The sequence below is a fragment of the Alternaria rosae genome (assembly GCF_020736505.1).
Source record: "Alternaria rosae strain MPI-PUGE-AT-0040 chromosome Unknown BKA58scaffold_6, whole genome shotgun sequence".
NCBI classification, from domain to species: Eukaryota; Fungi; Ascomycota; class Dothideomycetes; order Pleosporales; family Pleosporaceae; genus Alternaria; species Alternaria rosae.
In genome coordinates, this window is record NW_025763575.1 from 662,444 (window position 1) to 678,201 (window position 15,758).

The 15,758-nt window shown below is 53.9% G+C and overlaps 5 protein-coding genes across 5 annotated transcripts; 3 read left to right on the forward strand and 2 right to left on the reverse strand.

Moving 5' to 3' along the window:
- Positions 1–137: 137 nt before the first annotated feature.
- Positions 138–2,480, reverse strand: BKA58DRAFT_470033 (uncharacterized protein). Its single transcript, XM_046175170.1, has 2 exons — positions 2,359–2,480; positions 138–2,297 (listed from the first exon to the last, which is right to left on the reverse strand). The coding sequence occupies exons 1-2, from the start codon at positions 2,470–2,472 to the stop codon at positions 504–506; spliced, it is 1,908 nt and encodes a 635-aa protein (XP_046024066.1). The 5' UTR covers positions 2,473–2,480; the 3' UTR covers positions 138–503.
- Positions 2,481–2,683: 203 nt separating this feature from the next.
- On the forward strand, positions 2,684–3,825 carry BKA58DRAFT_317336 (uncharacterized protein; the record flags this gene model as incomplete). The annotated part of the gene is made up of 3 exons (XM_046167620.1): positions 2,684–2,863; positions 2,916–3,627; positions 3,683–3,825. 3 exons carry the CDS (start codon positions 2,684–2,686, stop codon positions 3,823–3,825), a joined length of 1,035 nt encoding a protein of 344 aa, XP_046024067.1.
- A 717-nt stretch (positions 3,826–4,542) lies between these two features.
- Positions 4,543–6,236, forward strand: BKA58DRAFT_470035 (uncharacterized protein). The gene is made up of 2 exons (XM_046175171.1): positions 4,543–4,938; positions 4,988–6,236. The coding sequence occupies exons 1-2, from the start codon at positions 4,595–4,597 to the stop codon at positions 6,171–6,173; spliced, it is 1,530 nt and encodes a 509-aa protein (XP_046024068.1). The 5' UTR covers positions 4,543–4,594; the 3' UTR covers positions 6,174–6,236.
- Positions 6,237–6,494: 258 nt separating this feature from the next.
- On the reverse strand, positions 6,495–7,870 carry BKA58DRAFT_189448 (uncharacterized protein). Its single transcript, XM_046165579.1, has 2 exons — positions 7,724–7,870; positions 6,495–7,614 (listed from the first exon to the last, which is right to left on the reverse strand). Exons 1-2 carry the CDS (start codon positions 7,753–7,755, stop codon positions 6,729–6,731), a joined length of 918 nt encoding a protein of 305 aa, XP_046024069.1. The 5' UTR covers positions 7,756–7,870; the 3' UTR covers positions 6,495–6,728.
- Positions 7,871–13,421: 5,551 nt separating this feature from the next.
- Positions 13,422–15,331, forward strand: BKA58DRAFT_362382 (uncharacterized protein; the record flags this gene model as incomplete). The annotated part of the gene is given in 2 exon segments (XM_046168807.1): positions 13,422–14,078; positions 14,092–15,331. 2 exon segments carry the CDS (start codon positions 13,852–13,854, stop codon positions 15,329–15,331), a joined length of 1,467 nt encoding a protein of 488 aa, XP_046024070.1. The 5' UTR covers positions 13,422–13,851.
- Between the last annotated feature and the right edge of the window lie 427 nt (positions 15,332–15,758).

Consider the following 15,758-nt stretch of genomic DNA (forward strand, 5'->3'; position numbering starts at 1 on the left):
TTGAGCGATCGAGGAAATGCTGGGCACTCGTTCCTACTGTGACATGCGAGTGAAATGTCATGTTGAGGGTCTCTCCTTCCAATGTGAGAAGAAGTCAGAGGTGCGGGGCATGGCGGGGCACCCACCCTAGCCATTCAGCAGCTTGTCGAGCACGGATTTGACCTCTGTTAAGATTCAACGCACATGCACTGTTAAGTGTACATCAAGTGAGATGGTATCACAGAACGTAGTCGGTGGATTACTCTCCTCGCGCGTGAACCCAGAAAGTAAGCCTCCGCTGATGCAAGATACATTCAGTAGTACTGGTATCGAAATTCTCAGCTCGAGGCTGTACATTATGATCGGCCGTCATGTCTCAAACTTTTGGTACATAGTGAAGACATCCGCTTATTCCAAGCCACCTATGCAAACACAAGTCACCCGGTTGGCAAACAGCGCCTTCACGTAGGAAGTTATCCATGAGTACTTCCTTGCCTGCCCGTCTGTTGAAATGAAATTGCTTTTTACGCCTGCTGCTGCTGCATTTGCTGTTGTTGTTGCAACAGCTGCGCTTGTTGCTGCGCAGGTGCAGCTAGCGATACAGCTGCGAGGGTATCAATTGTCTGTGACAAAGGAGTGTTAGTTCTACTTGCTGCTACTGCCGCGGCATTGGCCTGCTTCTTCTTGTTCTTCTTCTTACTCGTAGTAGGAGCACTACCCGCAGACACCTTGCTGGTCATCTCGCCACCTCCAGCGTCGGCATCAGGCCAATCGAACGTCCAGCCTCCGCCGGCAGTGAATGGAGCCTTTTTGATGAATTGCGATACATCCGCTTGCCTCCTCAGTGCCTCCAAGTAGCCTGCTACCTCTCGGAGCACGTCACCTTGCATTTGCTCTGGAGTAGCGCAGAACTCCGGGATCTCCAGGAGGTTGTGCGGTTGCGCACTCGCCTTGATCGAAGAGTCGTCAATCAGCACCGTGTTGTGTTGGCCGAAGCGACTGCCGGCCTCATAATCCGGATGGAAAGACTGGATCTGACTTCGACTCCATACTAGCTTCAGGTTCTTGTATACTTGTACGTTCTGCTGATAGTTTGTCGGCGAGAGTCCAAAACTGTCGCGCGCCCATTGAGCGACGAGCTTTGACCGGAGATCATTGTCTAATGCTTGGCTAACTAGAGACTTGACGTTGTCTGGCCTCGCGCTAGACCACACCATGACTTTGAAGTTCTCGAAGAGGTAGCGCAGGAAAGGCTTCAAGTACGGGCGCTCTATCATAGTCTTGGCATTCTTGTTAGGGCGGAAGAGCACCGTGCCGTTGAGATCCAGGATAACGAGCATTTGACCAGGTGTGTCGTTGGTGACAGGTTCTGCGGCGGCCTGGTCCAGATATTCTTTGGTAGGCTGCGGCGCAGGGAGCATAATTTTCTCGTCACCATAGCGTCCCTTCTTCTCACCGGCTGCTTTGGGTGTTTTTGGTGCCTTGGGAGTACTGCGAAACTTGTTAATCCGAGAGCACTCAGCTTCATACGAAGCAATGCGGTGGAGGGTACCATACTCTTTCTGCTTAGCATGCCCGTTGGCAGTAAGCCCAGACTTTGACTTCTTGCCTGGAGGAGTTGGTGCCCTGTTCTGAGTATTAGCGGTGCGGCTCTTTGACTTTAGACCCTTCAATAAGGCATCGAAAGCATACTGTATGTCCTCGTTCCTTGCCCCATGCGGGAAGTTCGCCTGCTGTTGCATCATATGGTAGGGCGGGCGATTCGGGTACATTTGGTGTTGCTGGTGAGGCATAGGCGGGGGCCCACCATGATGCGCCTGATGTCCGTATGGTTGCTGGCCAAATGGCGGCCCAGCAAACGGCGGCTGGCCATGAGGCGGCATGTGTAGAGGTGGGCGCCCCGCAAAGGCCTCTTGACCTAGTGGGAAAGGAGGCGGTGGCGGTGGGTGATGCGGGTGGCCGTTCTGCACCATCCAGTGGTGGTATGCCATGGCTTGCTGGTGAATTGCGAAGTCATGGTGTTGGTTGCTGAACATGTGCGGAGGCTGCTGGGGCGGCGGTGGAGGCGGCGCAAAGTTCTGGTTGAAGAAGCCATTCGGCGGCCCATATGGCCCTGGTGGTGGTGGTGGTCCCTGGAATGGAGGAGGGGGTGGTGGTGGAGGAAGCTGGTTCTCGAAGGCGCCAAAGTTTTGCTCGCGACGGTCAAAGCCGCCCGGGCGGAAGGGCATCGCATTCGGATTCCATGACTCGTTCATGCTGGCGCTTGCGGAGGCAGAGAGCGGGCGCCCGTGGGGAGTGCTGTCTCGACCTGTCTTGGTCTTGAAGTTGTCGGTGTTAGTGGAAGAAGTTGCGACTGGAGCGCAGTGGGGGATGCTGTACCGAGCTGATGCGACTGCGGCCATGGAGCACGTGCGATAGCGACAGACGCTCGGCGGGACGGGAGGGGTGAGCGGTGAAAAGCCTGGTGAGGTGAAGACGAAGAGCACGCAGCATAAAGCCAGACGGTGGGAAGGCGCACTCGAAATTTGGGCGCAGTTGCCTGTCTGTCGGCCCTGTCGGCGAATCAAACCCCCGGCAGGTGGGGTCCACAAAAATGTTGGTAGACCGCGGCGAAGAAGAACGCGAAAGGAACACCGATACTGCGACACTGATACACCATCAACAACCGCTTTTACTGCGACATCCTCAAATCCAGGCTTTTACGATGGTGCTCGCGAACAAGTTGGATCGCACTCTGCGCGCAGCCGAAGACAGTTCAGACGCCGAGAGCTACTACGAGGTCACCGACCGGTCCTCTTCTGCGTCTGTGATCGAGGCAGATGAAGGCGGTAACGTGATCAGTTCAGACGGCGAGGAAGATGGAGAATCAGGAGACGAGGACATGGTGAGTCTTCAAAAGTTCTACTCCGCCAGCGCATACCACTAACAGTCCCAAGTCAGACGCCTCCGACGATGACCAAGTAAAAGCGCAAATGAGCAAAGTCTCTTTTGGAGCATTGGCCAAAGCACAAGACGCTATCTCAAAACAACAACCCGCCGACCGAAAGCGAAAACGAGGCGACGACACATCCAAATCACAAGAGGACAAGCTGGAAGCGTTGAGGGAGCGGTTACGGCAGATCAAGGCCGAAAAGCTTGCAAACGGCGCACAGCCCAGCAAAAAGGCGAAGACAGACAAGAGCAAGAGCAAAAGCGAGAGCAAACGAGACGCTCAAGAAGCCGGTAGTGATGAAGACTCCGACTCCGACGCAGCTCCAAAAGCGCGCTCGAGCAAACACGCCCCCGCTGTCCAGTCAAGCAAGCGTGCAGTGTCACGTAAGCGGAACGTAGTCGATGTGAAGAAGCCAGTCTTCCGTGACCCCCGCTTCGACAATGCCTCGGGACCCCAGCCCGATGAGTTTGTGGTTAAGAAACGTTACGACTTCCTCAACGACTACCGGAAATCTGAGATTGCCGAACTACGTCAGACTATCAAGAAGACAAAGAATCCGGTCGAGCAGGAGCAGCTGAAGAAGAAGCTACTCTCTATGGAGTCGCAACAGAAGGCCCGAGAGAACAAGGAGAAGCTACAGGAGGTGACGCGTGAGCACAAGAAGAAGGAGAAGGAGCTTGTTAAGGAGGGCAAGCAGCCCTTCTTCCTGAAGAAGTGTAGGTTCATGCAACTCTCTCGCACCAGCATGCACGTACTGACAATGTGTTCCAGCCGAGCAAAAGAAGATTGCATTGGTCGACCGCTTCCAGAACATGAAATCGAAGCAGCGCGACAAGGTCATCGAACGCCGTCGCAAGAAGGTTACGGCGAAAGAACGGAGGAATATGCCCGACGAGCGTCGTACTGCTCAATAGCCTGTACAGGCACTTATCGAATACTTTCAGCCTTCGTCGCCTGCAATCAAAGATACCCCTTCTTCAACTGTCTAACAAACTCTGCTATTGTCCTCTTCATATCCATGACTTTACTTCTTCTTAGAGGACTTCCTCCCACTATGCGCCGAGTAATTGACGAGTCCACGATTCGATTATCGTAAGATGCGGCGTTAATTATCGCCTTGTCCGTGGTCAAGCACAGACAGGGGAATGAGATCCATGGCGGCCTAGACGAGGCTTTCCCCAGGTCTGCACTAGTCAGGTACACCTTAAGCCTCCCACCAACCCATTCCATCGTGACGCATTGTCCATTCGATACGCCACGAAGTCCCTGCGTGTCTTTTGTAGATGTGCTAGATTGTTTTAGGTTATCTGATCTAGCATTACAGCCTCTTCATTGTGAAGAGACCTATTCGAGTCAAGTTTCTATCCACAACTTGGCATTTTAGCAAGAAGCTTACACTCTCGTGGATTTAGATCGAAGGTCATCTCGCTTCCGTGGTGGATGAAGATTTGCAACTGGTAGCAATGGAAGTAAATACGCCTTCGGACCCTCCGAATGACCTCGTCAGGCCCCGCTTCAGCTCAGCCATGTCGAGCGCCACGAGAATGGCTCTACGGGCAGCCCTCTTAGAGTTGTATATATGCTATCGTGGCCGTCTAGTTTAGTATTCACTCAACTCATCTTCCTCTCCAGTGGCAGAGACAAACATCCACAGTCGGCCCAGAATCGGAAAACTTCATCAAAATGCGCGCATCCATCACCTCCCTCCTTCTTTCTTTAGCAGTTGCCAGCTCAGCCCAAGAGGATATTCCGGGACTCACTGACGTCAAAGATTCGGAGTGTCAACTCATTTCACCTATTGTCGATGATCTGCGTGCTGTACCGACAGCTGCAGGATTTTGTTCGTCACTCCTGGCCATCCCTACTGTCACCGTCACTTCGAGCGCAGTAAGCACATCGACTGTTATTTCAACTACGGACACCCTTGAGACAGTTACACTCACGGAATCGTTCACAAACACCGACGAGACTACAGTCACTGGCACTACGACCTTGACAGCCGATGCGGTCTTAGTAACTATCACCACGTAAGTCACTTCGCGTGGATGCTGTATCTACACACTCTAACGTCCCTAGGACTACCGAAGTACAGCTCTGCCCAGCGACGGCAAAGATAGTAACGGTGACGGCCGAAGCACCCGTCAAACGCGACTATGTGCAGACGCTCAGTTCCACCAGCACTTCATGCACTAAGAGCAAGAAGCCTTCGACTACTGCGAATCCTCCATCCACATCCACAAAATGCTCGAGCACAGTGAGCTACCCGGTCGTGAAGCCCTCCAGTGCAGTAGAGGTACCATCGTCGCAAACCCTGAGTACAGTGCAAGCATCGCATCTGGCCTACTCAACTGCATCACAGGCATCGTACGCGTACTCAAGCGTAACGAAGCCAGCTTACTCCACTCTCTCAAGCACTGCAGAGTCATCTTACGCAACAACATCAAGCGCTATCGAGCTACCCTCTACCATCACTTTCAGCTCTGTCGAGCTTTCTTCTAAAGCACTTTCCAGCACCGTGGAGCTATCTTCCGCAATACTCTCCAGCACCACAGAGTCCTCTTCCATCGTACCTTCCAGCACCATCGAACCATTATCCACACCCACACCCACCCTCCCCGCCCCAACCCTTTGCCCAGACGCCCCAGAGGGCCTCCAGCAATACGAATGCGCGCAAATCACCAAAGCCTGCGAATGCCTGTCACTTGCAACTCCTACCATCACTGTCGTCGTCAGCAGCACCGCTACCGAAACTAGCTTCTCAACCTCTACCGCCTTCACTGAAACCGTCGTCACCGTGACCACCACAGCAACACAGGAGATCGCTGCAACGGAAACCATGACCCCAACGACCACTATCATGGCGACGGCTACCACTACAGCAGGCCCAGACTTCCAAACCGACCCCAACAACTGCGGCGCATGTGGTAACGTCTGCGCAAGCGGTGGTTGCGCTCGCGGGCTTTGCACAAATCCCAGCTGTGCGCCTTCGTCTTGCACCAACTACGTCTACTGCGGTTCTGGATGTGTCTGTGGTGCCGTTGCTGGCGGGGGCGGTCTCTGTGTGCCTGGAACTACTTCCTGCAGCAGTCCCGCGTGCACAGTGAATGAGGACTGCGGAGCGAACCAGTTGTGTGTTGTGAAGACTTGCTGCAGGGGCGGTGGTGGTATTTGTGTTAATGCTACAAGTACCTGTGCGAATAAGAATGCGCCAAGGTCGTTGTTTGTTAGGGGGATGGCTAGGGGAGAGACTGTTCTTGGATGAGATATGAATTGTCTCTGCTATTCGTTTTTTTTAAGGACTTGTGTATATAGGCTTCATCGTAGCTCTAGTTTAATAAGACTTTATTCTGTTGAGAACGGACTACGCGTGAGATGATCTCAGTTGAAAGGTTCGTCCGTGACGGGCATGAAAGATTGACAATGTCTACCAGTTTCGACTTAACTCTTCAGGATAATCGACTGAGACGAGTTTCCACTGCACAAGGAGTAAAGTCTTGAGATGGAGGATTGGAACTTTGATGAACATGCATACTGTCGGGAAGGCAATCACATTACAAAACGAGACTGGATGAATGCACGCAAATATAACGATGAATGATGTTACAATTGCAAACTTGACTACCAAAAACCTAATCCATAAAGGCTACTAAGACATTATTCTCTCTTTTTCGAAGTGAAAGTACCAAGAAGAAGAAGATAGAAATGTCCCGAAACCCCAGATCCCAACGCCGGATATATATTCCCCCTATAGGCAGAAATCATGCAAATTGAATCCAAAGGTGAAGTAAGTGGCGAAAGTGAGTGCGGTGGACGCAGCCTATGCGCGAAGAGTACCGTAGTCGGCGTTGGTCATCTCATTCGGCATCTCCTTGAGACTGAACTTCTTGAAGTCCTTGACAAGGCCATTATCCTTGCTCTTCAAGTCCTGTCCAACATCCTTGCCACTCTTCTGGCTCTTAGGTTGTGGGCGTTTGCTCTCATTAGTCGGGCTCTCGACAACGGTGTCCTCGGAGTCATCTGCCTCCTCCGCGCGCTCCGCCCTGACATCATCATCAATCTCCTGCTCGGCCTCCTCATCCAACTTTGCCGTCTCCTGCTCAACATCGATAAGGTCCTCGGCCTCGGCAGGCTCCTCGCGCGCATCAGGCACAACCTCCTCTTCAAGACGCCAGTCCTGGATCGCCTTGATGATATCGACAGCAAGCTGTCCGTTCTTACGCAGCGCCTTGTCCCAGTGCGCAGGGATACCCTTCTCGATAACCATCATGCGCGCAACAGCGTGGACGAGCATGTGGCGCATGGGGCTACCCTCCTCGGTGTTGGCATAGACGTACTGCACGCGACGCAGACCGGGGTAGCTGTCGCTGTACTTGTACCATTCGCGGACTACCTGCAGGACGTCGGCGACGAGGCCTGGTATCTCGAATTTCTCGGCCATCAGGTACAGGTCGAAGCATACGCCTAGGTCGGCTTCCTCGCGCGGGACGGGGAGCGAGGAGCTGTAGAGCCATCCGACAAAGGTCTTGAAGGGAGCATCTTCCTCATCGGGGAGGCCAAAGGATTGCGTGCGCGACGCAGAGTTGGCCTTGGAGTAAAAGATCTTGCGGAAGAAGGGTGAGTGGTAGCAGAGGAGCTTCTCGTGTAGGATCCAGTGCGTGTTCTCTGGGCCGACGTAGATGTCGACCATGGAGCGGGAGAGGAGCCTGTGATTGGTGTGTTAGTCGTTGCGCAAGGGTAAAGCAGATGCGCAATCCATCTCATCGCGAACGCGACGATGCGCGTCGCGGCGCATTGGACGCCGAGATAACGTACTCATGGAGCTGTTTTTCCTGTGCGCCAGACATGATTTCTGCGGTTCTATCTCGGTGATGTGAGATGATCAGCGACCGTTACGATCGATTATCCGTGTTCCCGTCGGGTGACGATGCGCGATGCCTCAAGCGAATAAACTTTCAACGTCTCAACGTCGAGGTATCGAAGGAATTAGTAGTGGTAGATGTAAGTGCCAGGAATTAGATGCAAAGTAGGCAAGAGGTTAGAAGTATGCAGGACAAAGAGATGTGGCAGTGCCAACTTTAAGACGCATTTCCCAAACCTGCGCGAGGTGGCCTTGTCCCAGCCTCCTTGGCCCCTCGCGGTATGACGTAGGTACTTTTTCCGTCGCGACAAGTCGTCCAAAAAGAGACGGTATGATGCACGTCTGCGCCAGGCGGCACGCTTCCTTGAACCGTACCCCTGTTCTTGTTTTCCCGCCCGTCGCACATTTGCATCCCCGCTTAGTTTTACCCGCTAGGCAGGCATCCACGAGATCGAGAACACTTAATGCGCATCTTCATCCACTGCCAATGCAGGTTTTGGACGGCATTGGCGTTGCATGTCATTTCGCTTTTGGATGATGCGTGCGCAGATACGCTGTGTTGGGAAAGGGGGGTTGGGGTGCGTGTTTGATCGGGATGGCATGGTAGGGGTACGAGGATTAGGTAAGTGTGACGTTTGACTTGTGGAGATGCGGGCTGCCAGGCGCGTTCTGGCCTGCGGTAGGCAATAGATTGATGAACAGTAGTTCTGCCAGTCCCTGAGACGGGCTACTTCTTGTGTTTGATGTCCCCACAGTCATTCACTGGAGATGGGTTTTGCGCGATCCTACGCTGGTCATCTCGTTCAGATTGCCCATCCGCATCCAGACGAGGACGGAATGCGCTCCAATCACGAAACGATGTCTCGACGCAGGGCAACTATTATGCCTTTTGCTTTTGTAAGACTTGTGATACTACAGCCTCACCGCTGCGGCGGTCTCTGCGCACTCGTATCGTGCTTTTCCTGCACCCTGACAGGCACTCCCCCATCAGCTTCGACATCGTAGTAACGGTATTTTGCAAAACGACTCAATTAGTTTCAACTTTAAAGCACACCGCGAATGCCAACTCATCGCCTAACTCCCAACCTCTTGATTTCCTGCCTTGGCCGAGCACTGCTCGAGCCGCCCGTCGCAGCCCCGTCGGCGATGCCTACCTATCAACAGCCAGGAACATGCTAGCACCCCGCATTGTGCTAATGCGGGTCGCACATGATATCGCGTTGTGTTACTCTCTTAGGACTTAGATAATTCAAAGAAACATTCAATGACCTCGTACTCGCGATGCGCAAAAGGTACTGTGCACCAACCCCTTCGTTACTTCGCATAAAGCGCACAACACCAGCCTCGTTCTTCGAAACCTCAACACGGCTCGTATCGTGAAGGTACGAGAAAAAGTAGATTCCGATTTCGAACAATCCTGCTTGTGGTTGTCCCGTCAGAGCCAAAGTGAGAGGCTTGCGAGACCATACCCGCCATGCCTTGGCACATCAGTGCTTCGAGCATACCAGCCCCGTTTGTTAACACCACCTCTGATACCTTGTTGCAGAGTAGTAAGATAAGGGTCAATTGACGTGGACTTACCAGCAGTTTAACCCAGTCACCGTCACCCTCGTCGTTGCCTGTGCAGTACATAAAGAGTTACAGCGAATGACAAGCTCACCCTTCGTACCATGAATTTTGTAACTATTTGATTTCCGGAACTTTGCATGGCTTACACACGAATCAAATTCACGAAATAACAGGCCCCCCACCGTCTCCGTACTTTATCGCCATGTTTGATCATCTTTGATATTTTCACATAAGGCCCTTCATAGATTTCAAGCCCAACATCATTTAGTTTTCACATGGAGACTTCATGATCGTAACTGACCTGCCGATGCGATCCGACATGCTATATCCTATCCGTATTCCATGTCGCTAACAAAATTCTTTCGCTCGATGCTAGTATTTTGAGAGCCGAATGATATTACATTTGATGTCGTTGAAGGAACATGATGAAGAAGTGTATGGATAGAAGCTGACATCGAAATCCATCATAGTTACTATCTTACAACCTCCGCTTTACGTGGTCGTAGGCGCCGAACAGAGTAGAAATAAGTAGTGTGTCCGTGTATATAGACACGGAATGGATGCTGTCGAAGAAGCCTACAAGGTCAGATTGATAGAGAGAACGATAACTGCCAATATCTGTGATATTATATACCTCTGAAAACCGCTTCTAGGCTGGCCTGTTGCAGAACCGTGGGATGCAGAACTCAACAATGTGTTTCTGCTTTCTCTTCTCCATCAACTTCAGGTTTGCCCCTTCCAGTTCCTCCTGTTAATGACTTAGAGCTTATTCTCTAATGATTCAGTCAATTGTAGGGGAATTCGACATAAAGAGCGGGTTCTTCTTGGTGGTAAATGGTGGATATGCTTAGATTTCCGCTTCATCTCCTCAGCCGACAAGCTCGTGTGGTTCTTATATCGTTTGCTGCATTTTCCGTATGTTCCAAGAAGCTGTGAAGTGCGCTCGGGGTGGTGAAAATTGATAGAGAATTCCATCGTAGTGGCCCTCGATCTCGTGTATATCTCCTTGCCAGTTTTTCGCACTAGTCAGCGGAGTTGTATCCGAAATTTGATGTTCATTCCCGTCCGATAGCGGAAATAGGGGAAATCATACGTTGGCAGGGTGCGAGAAGTCTACGATTGACAGTGATAGCTTATACCCCAATGTGTCTTTACCTGAAATTCATTCACCACGAGTAATCGCGCGAAGACCTTCATCCGTCTGTCCTTGGGTCCCCATCATATCTATACTATTGGACCGGTCTACTTCCAAGTCACACAGAGAGGACCTTGGTATACTCAGCATCGTGTTGAAGGTTAGGACGCGACATAAGCGGGCCTCTAACCCGCGCAACGGGTGTCCTCTCCGAAGCATGTCGTAGCGCGTTGTCACAGCCATCTGGAAGACGCGCAACTCCCGAGGGGATAGGAAGTACTAGTGTGCGTCGCACGGTGTCAAGATGGGTATACGCAGTGATACGGAGCAGAGTGAACTACGCAGTACGCTAGCTGTACAGTCAGTCCCCAGGTGGACAATGACGACAACAACGCTACAACACCTGTTGAGCGGTCGCTTGCGCGCTGATCTCCCGAGTGCCGCGTCCCGCCTTCTCCTGAACGGTTCGTTGAGTGAGTTCAAAGTCTTCGGGTCGGCTGCTCGGTGCCGCTTTGGGAGTTGCGTTCGTGTAGTCTTCTCGCCCGCGATGCTCGTTCCACCGTAGCGTCCATGTCTTGAACGGAATGCGTACGTGGAGCGAACACTACGACGAGGGCCGATCCTGCAGGCGATCTGCTGTGTATCATCGACACATCGATTCGGAGGATACCTACAATGCTTGAGGGGGGGTAGTAGCACTGCAGACACCGTAGTGACATGTTACCGTCGCACAGTAACCGTTCGAAGCAAAATCTCCGAAGTCATGTCGTTCGTGCGCGCGTAGGCATCAAAAGGGTGGTCTAAGTTCTCGCGCGATCTGCCTCCGATGAAACAGCCAGTTGAGAATAGACTCTGGCGAACGCCAAAGACCCTGATCGCCCTTGTGATAGTGAGTCACTGTCGGTGACTCAGTGGCAAGCCTCGTCGACGTTGCTTTTGTTCACGGCGCACGACAGAACATGATCTACGCCGCAGATCAAACACCCATCTACCAAGCCACCCACACGGCGATGCTCCTGCGATTCGATCCAAAACCGTCGAACTACATAGCGCTGCCCACCTCGGTACGACTACGGAAGCCGACAAAGTATTGGTACAACGACAGATGCTCGCCGCAACGGATGCATTCGGCTTGAAGCGGGTGGGTGAACGTGAAGTGGAAACGTGGGACGGCAGATCTGCGTTGACGCAATTACCCAGCGAAGAAGGTCGCACACGGGTATTGTCGTGCGGGCTGCATCTGGGGAAGCGTAGTCGGGCAGTATGATTAGAAAATGGCGAGGGGCGAAAGTGCGCGGGCAAGGTTTCTGTGCCGCATGCAGACTGCGGGCTGTACACGTTGTGTGTAGGCCGTGAAGCATGCCATTTGCCGAAGGTACTGTCACTTCACTCGACCCGTTCACTGCTCTACGCCACAAGAATAAAGCGTCGGCTTCATGCCCGAGCGTGAATCAAGTACCTTTGAACAGCGTGCCAAGAGCGTTTATGTGAGACTTGCCTCAACAGATGGCAGTAATTGCTCATTCCCAACGGCAGGGTAATGGCACGCGTGCTAGAGTGCACCATGGCTCGAGGTAATACGATCACTGCCCAAAATAGAGCCTCGGGCGATCCTTTGCTTGATTGGAAGGAGCGCGACAGACAGCCCTATCCCGGTCGCTCGGTTGGATGCAGCAGGTGTTAAGCCCCACTGGTTCCATATTGGAGAAGCGATGGTGTGATTACCGAATGCGGATGGACTGCTGGAAATTATCCTGGAGGGGTGTCGAGTCGGTACCTGATCGACCTGTCGACTGGGGATGTGGAAGAATTCAGAAAGACCGACGGCTGAGCGGAGCGGGCAGTAGCGACAGGAATGAGAGTGTCACGAATGAGATGAGCATGTGTAATGCACTTGGCGATATATCAAGGTCTTGCAGTGACGGAGAACAAAGAAGTGATTGGCATGTTGCGGGAATGTGGTGGTCGGCGAGGAAACGCGACGGACAGTGCTAGCCGAAGCATGGCTGGGAGGATAGCGGCAGAATCGGGGGTCTAGATAGACACGGCATTGAGGCAGTTTCTGCGCAACGGTCGGAGAATACTTTGTAGGATGGGACTCGGATGGTGGGAGCTGTGGCAACGGAGAGTGTATGGGGAGTGTATGTTTCAAGAGTGCGGCTCTTTGTGAGAGATGAGTCAAGAAGGAAGGAGCGAGCAGGCCGTGATTGAGGAAGGCGCATTGGATGCCAGGAGAGGCCAGGACGCAGAGGACATGTGACAGGCAAGGAGTGAGCAATCCCAGGACCGGGCGAACGTTGCCGGCCACGTGTGAGAGATGCCGACGCCAGACCCTGGTTGTGGGTGAATGACTAAGGGCAGCCCCGACACGGCGAGGGCGTGAGATTGTGAGAAACAAACATCGGCTAGCGCTATTGGAGAGTTGGCCTTGCTGAAACGTGAGGCCATGAACGATGTTCCTGGCCAATTAATCCTTTTCCGGTCCGTGTCGATGGCAGCTGCTTTGAGCGTGGTCAAACCGCTGATGCGCCGGCGTGAAACAAGTCGAAGGCTCGTCTAGGGCCGGTCGGCAGGCATGCGCTGGCGGGGGTGTGATTGGCTGGGGAGAGCATGCAGCGCGTTACAGGCCCATTGCCAATATTTGGTGTTGGCCAGTCGTGATGGAGGTTACACGCAGCTGGAGACTGCGCGGTGGGCTTGTCAGCCTCGAGAACCTATGCATGACAACAGGGAGGGCGTAAATGGAGGGGATTGTTTTGGCGGAAACGACGGTCGCAGTTAGCAGCGCAGATTTTAACAGTCGGGCGCCATGGATGGCAGGCCGTGGATGCGAAACAGTGGGTTGGTGGGTGGCGTGTGTCTGGTGCAGCGAGCTCCCGCAGACAACGCGACCATCTGCTCGCCCTAGGCGTCCCCAACTGCTGCTGCGCATGGAGGGCCTGGCTGCGAGGCTCGCGATAGGGCGGCCCACGCCAACCGCCCCCCGGCTGGCGTCTGGAGGCACGTCGTCTACTGCATGCCAGCCGCTGTACCCAAGCCGATTCCCTGCCCGCCCTGTGCAAACACAAGTCTGTGCGAGCCATTTTTATCCCCTCCACACCCGCGCCCCAAAAGACACGCCGTGTGCTGTTGCTTCTCCCAGCCGACTGCGCTGTTCCTACGTCGAATTATTCCTGCCTCTCCGCTCCAGTGCATAACGCTGGCCCGCCGTCTCCCCCGGCTGCGCCCGCTTAGTGTTGCACCAGCCTCTAACCCGCCCAGGCTGCCCGCAGCCCTCGACGCTTCGTGTAGCGGACTTCCTACAAGACCCTGCCACCTCACACTCCTACAATCTATCTGCCCCTCCCACCGACACCACACGGACGCCCACACGCGACCATGACCACCGTTGTCGCCAATCCCCCGGCCCCTGCCCAGCATGCGGCACCAGCGCCCACTGACGGGGTCGGCTCGTCGAGGACATATGCTCCCATCGCGCCCTCGACTCTCTCTCCCCACCAAGTGACGCCCAAGTCTCGCTCTCAACTGCCACCTCAGGATGCTTCACCTACCTCCTCCAGTCCAGGTGCACAGCACAGAGCCGAGACCAAGCCCTCACCTTTTTCGTACGTCGTTTAGTCTTTCTTCCCGATCTTCTTCCTCGTCATGCCGTCCTCCTTCGGCCTCCTCTCCCACCTCCACCTCCATGTCCCCTCCCCACAGAGACATCATGTCCCTCATGTCTAACCGTCCCTCCTCTCGCAGGTCCCGCGGCCCAGCACCCAAGATCGTCGTCAAGAAGGAGCCTACGTCGCCAGACATGCCTGCCACCACCCGGCACCGCCCCCAACGCCTTAACCTAGCCAACCACAACATCGTTCACTCCTCCGGTGCCCTCACTGCACGACCCTCGGGCCAGGGCAGCGCCAACCTGCACGATGTCGGCATGGCCTGCCTCTCACCCGGCTTCCACACTCAGGACCCTGGCATGCGCGAGCAACTGCAAAGGAGCTTGGATGTAAGAGAACGTCAAAGGCAAATCATCGAAGCGCGCCAGAAGGGCGGCAAGGGCGGACCACCCCAGATGGAAGACACCAGGAACACCGAGATTGGTGCCTTTGGACGAACAATCAAGACTCCTTCCACCTCCCGCCGGAAGGGCCCACCACCGGGTCTCTCCATCGCGCCTCCCTCGCATGAGACATTCTCGAGCGACCGTGTAATCCAGTCGGCGCCGATAAACCAAACCTTCACGGGTCTTCGCGGCAACGCACCCCCTTCGCGACAACTGGCCAATGGCCCGTCCAACCTGTCGCAATCATCACACATCCACCACGTCCCCGCACAGCAGACCAACAACCGGTTACCGCCCATTTCGGACGTCTTCCCAGAGCCCCTCGGAACAGCGCGAAACCCCTACCACCAAGGCAGCCCCGGACACTCATCGCATTCCAACGTGCAGCCCCCAATGCCCTCACCGAGCTTTCCGCCCCCACAATTCACACAGCCGCCCCCAACCTCAAGGCCCCGCGAGTACAAGTCCGCAGAGGAGGCTGTTCAACAACTATCCGGGGGCCGCGAAGATCTCCTGCCCCGTCTAGTCCACTACGGCGGCCACCAGCCCCCAACACCCCCGTCACCAATGCCCAAGAACGGACAATCAGCCTATCCATCGCGGCCTGATCTGCACCGCAGCGGCAGCTCACGGAGACGCGGCCGCGACGAATACGAACAAGACAACGGTACCCCGCCGCTGGGTCGCCAACAACCTCGTCTCGGACCCTTCGGAGCCGGACGGGACTCACCAGAAACGCAACTGAAGAAGAAGGAAGAATTCATTGGACTGTGTGCAAGAGCTTGGGATCTATTTCACTCATGATGATACCCGGCCTCGGCTTTGATCTCGATAATTATTACTATTTCAGCGACAAACTCGCAACTTATTCTCATCTTTACGGCGCAACATCACTCTCGCTTTCCAACTATTTATTCTTCAGCCTGCAGATTCGCTTTCAACACTGCAACTTATTACCCCTTCGTATTCGCAATGTTTGATTTCAATACGTCTTTGTAAAAAGCGCCAGCGGTCTAATTCCAGACCCGCAGGGTTATCCCCAGACGCACGCACGCACCGCCATTTTCATATGTTGTTTCCTTTTACTATCTTCTCAAACCTTGAGTTTGAGTCCATTCCGGAGATCATGTTCATATGAGTTCAAGGATGATGGGCATTTTCGGCAAAGCAACTGTTTTGCTATACGTGGCTGAGGCCGTCTTGAAACACACCATGTCTCATGACCATTCTC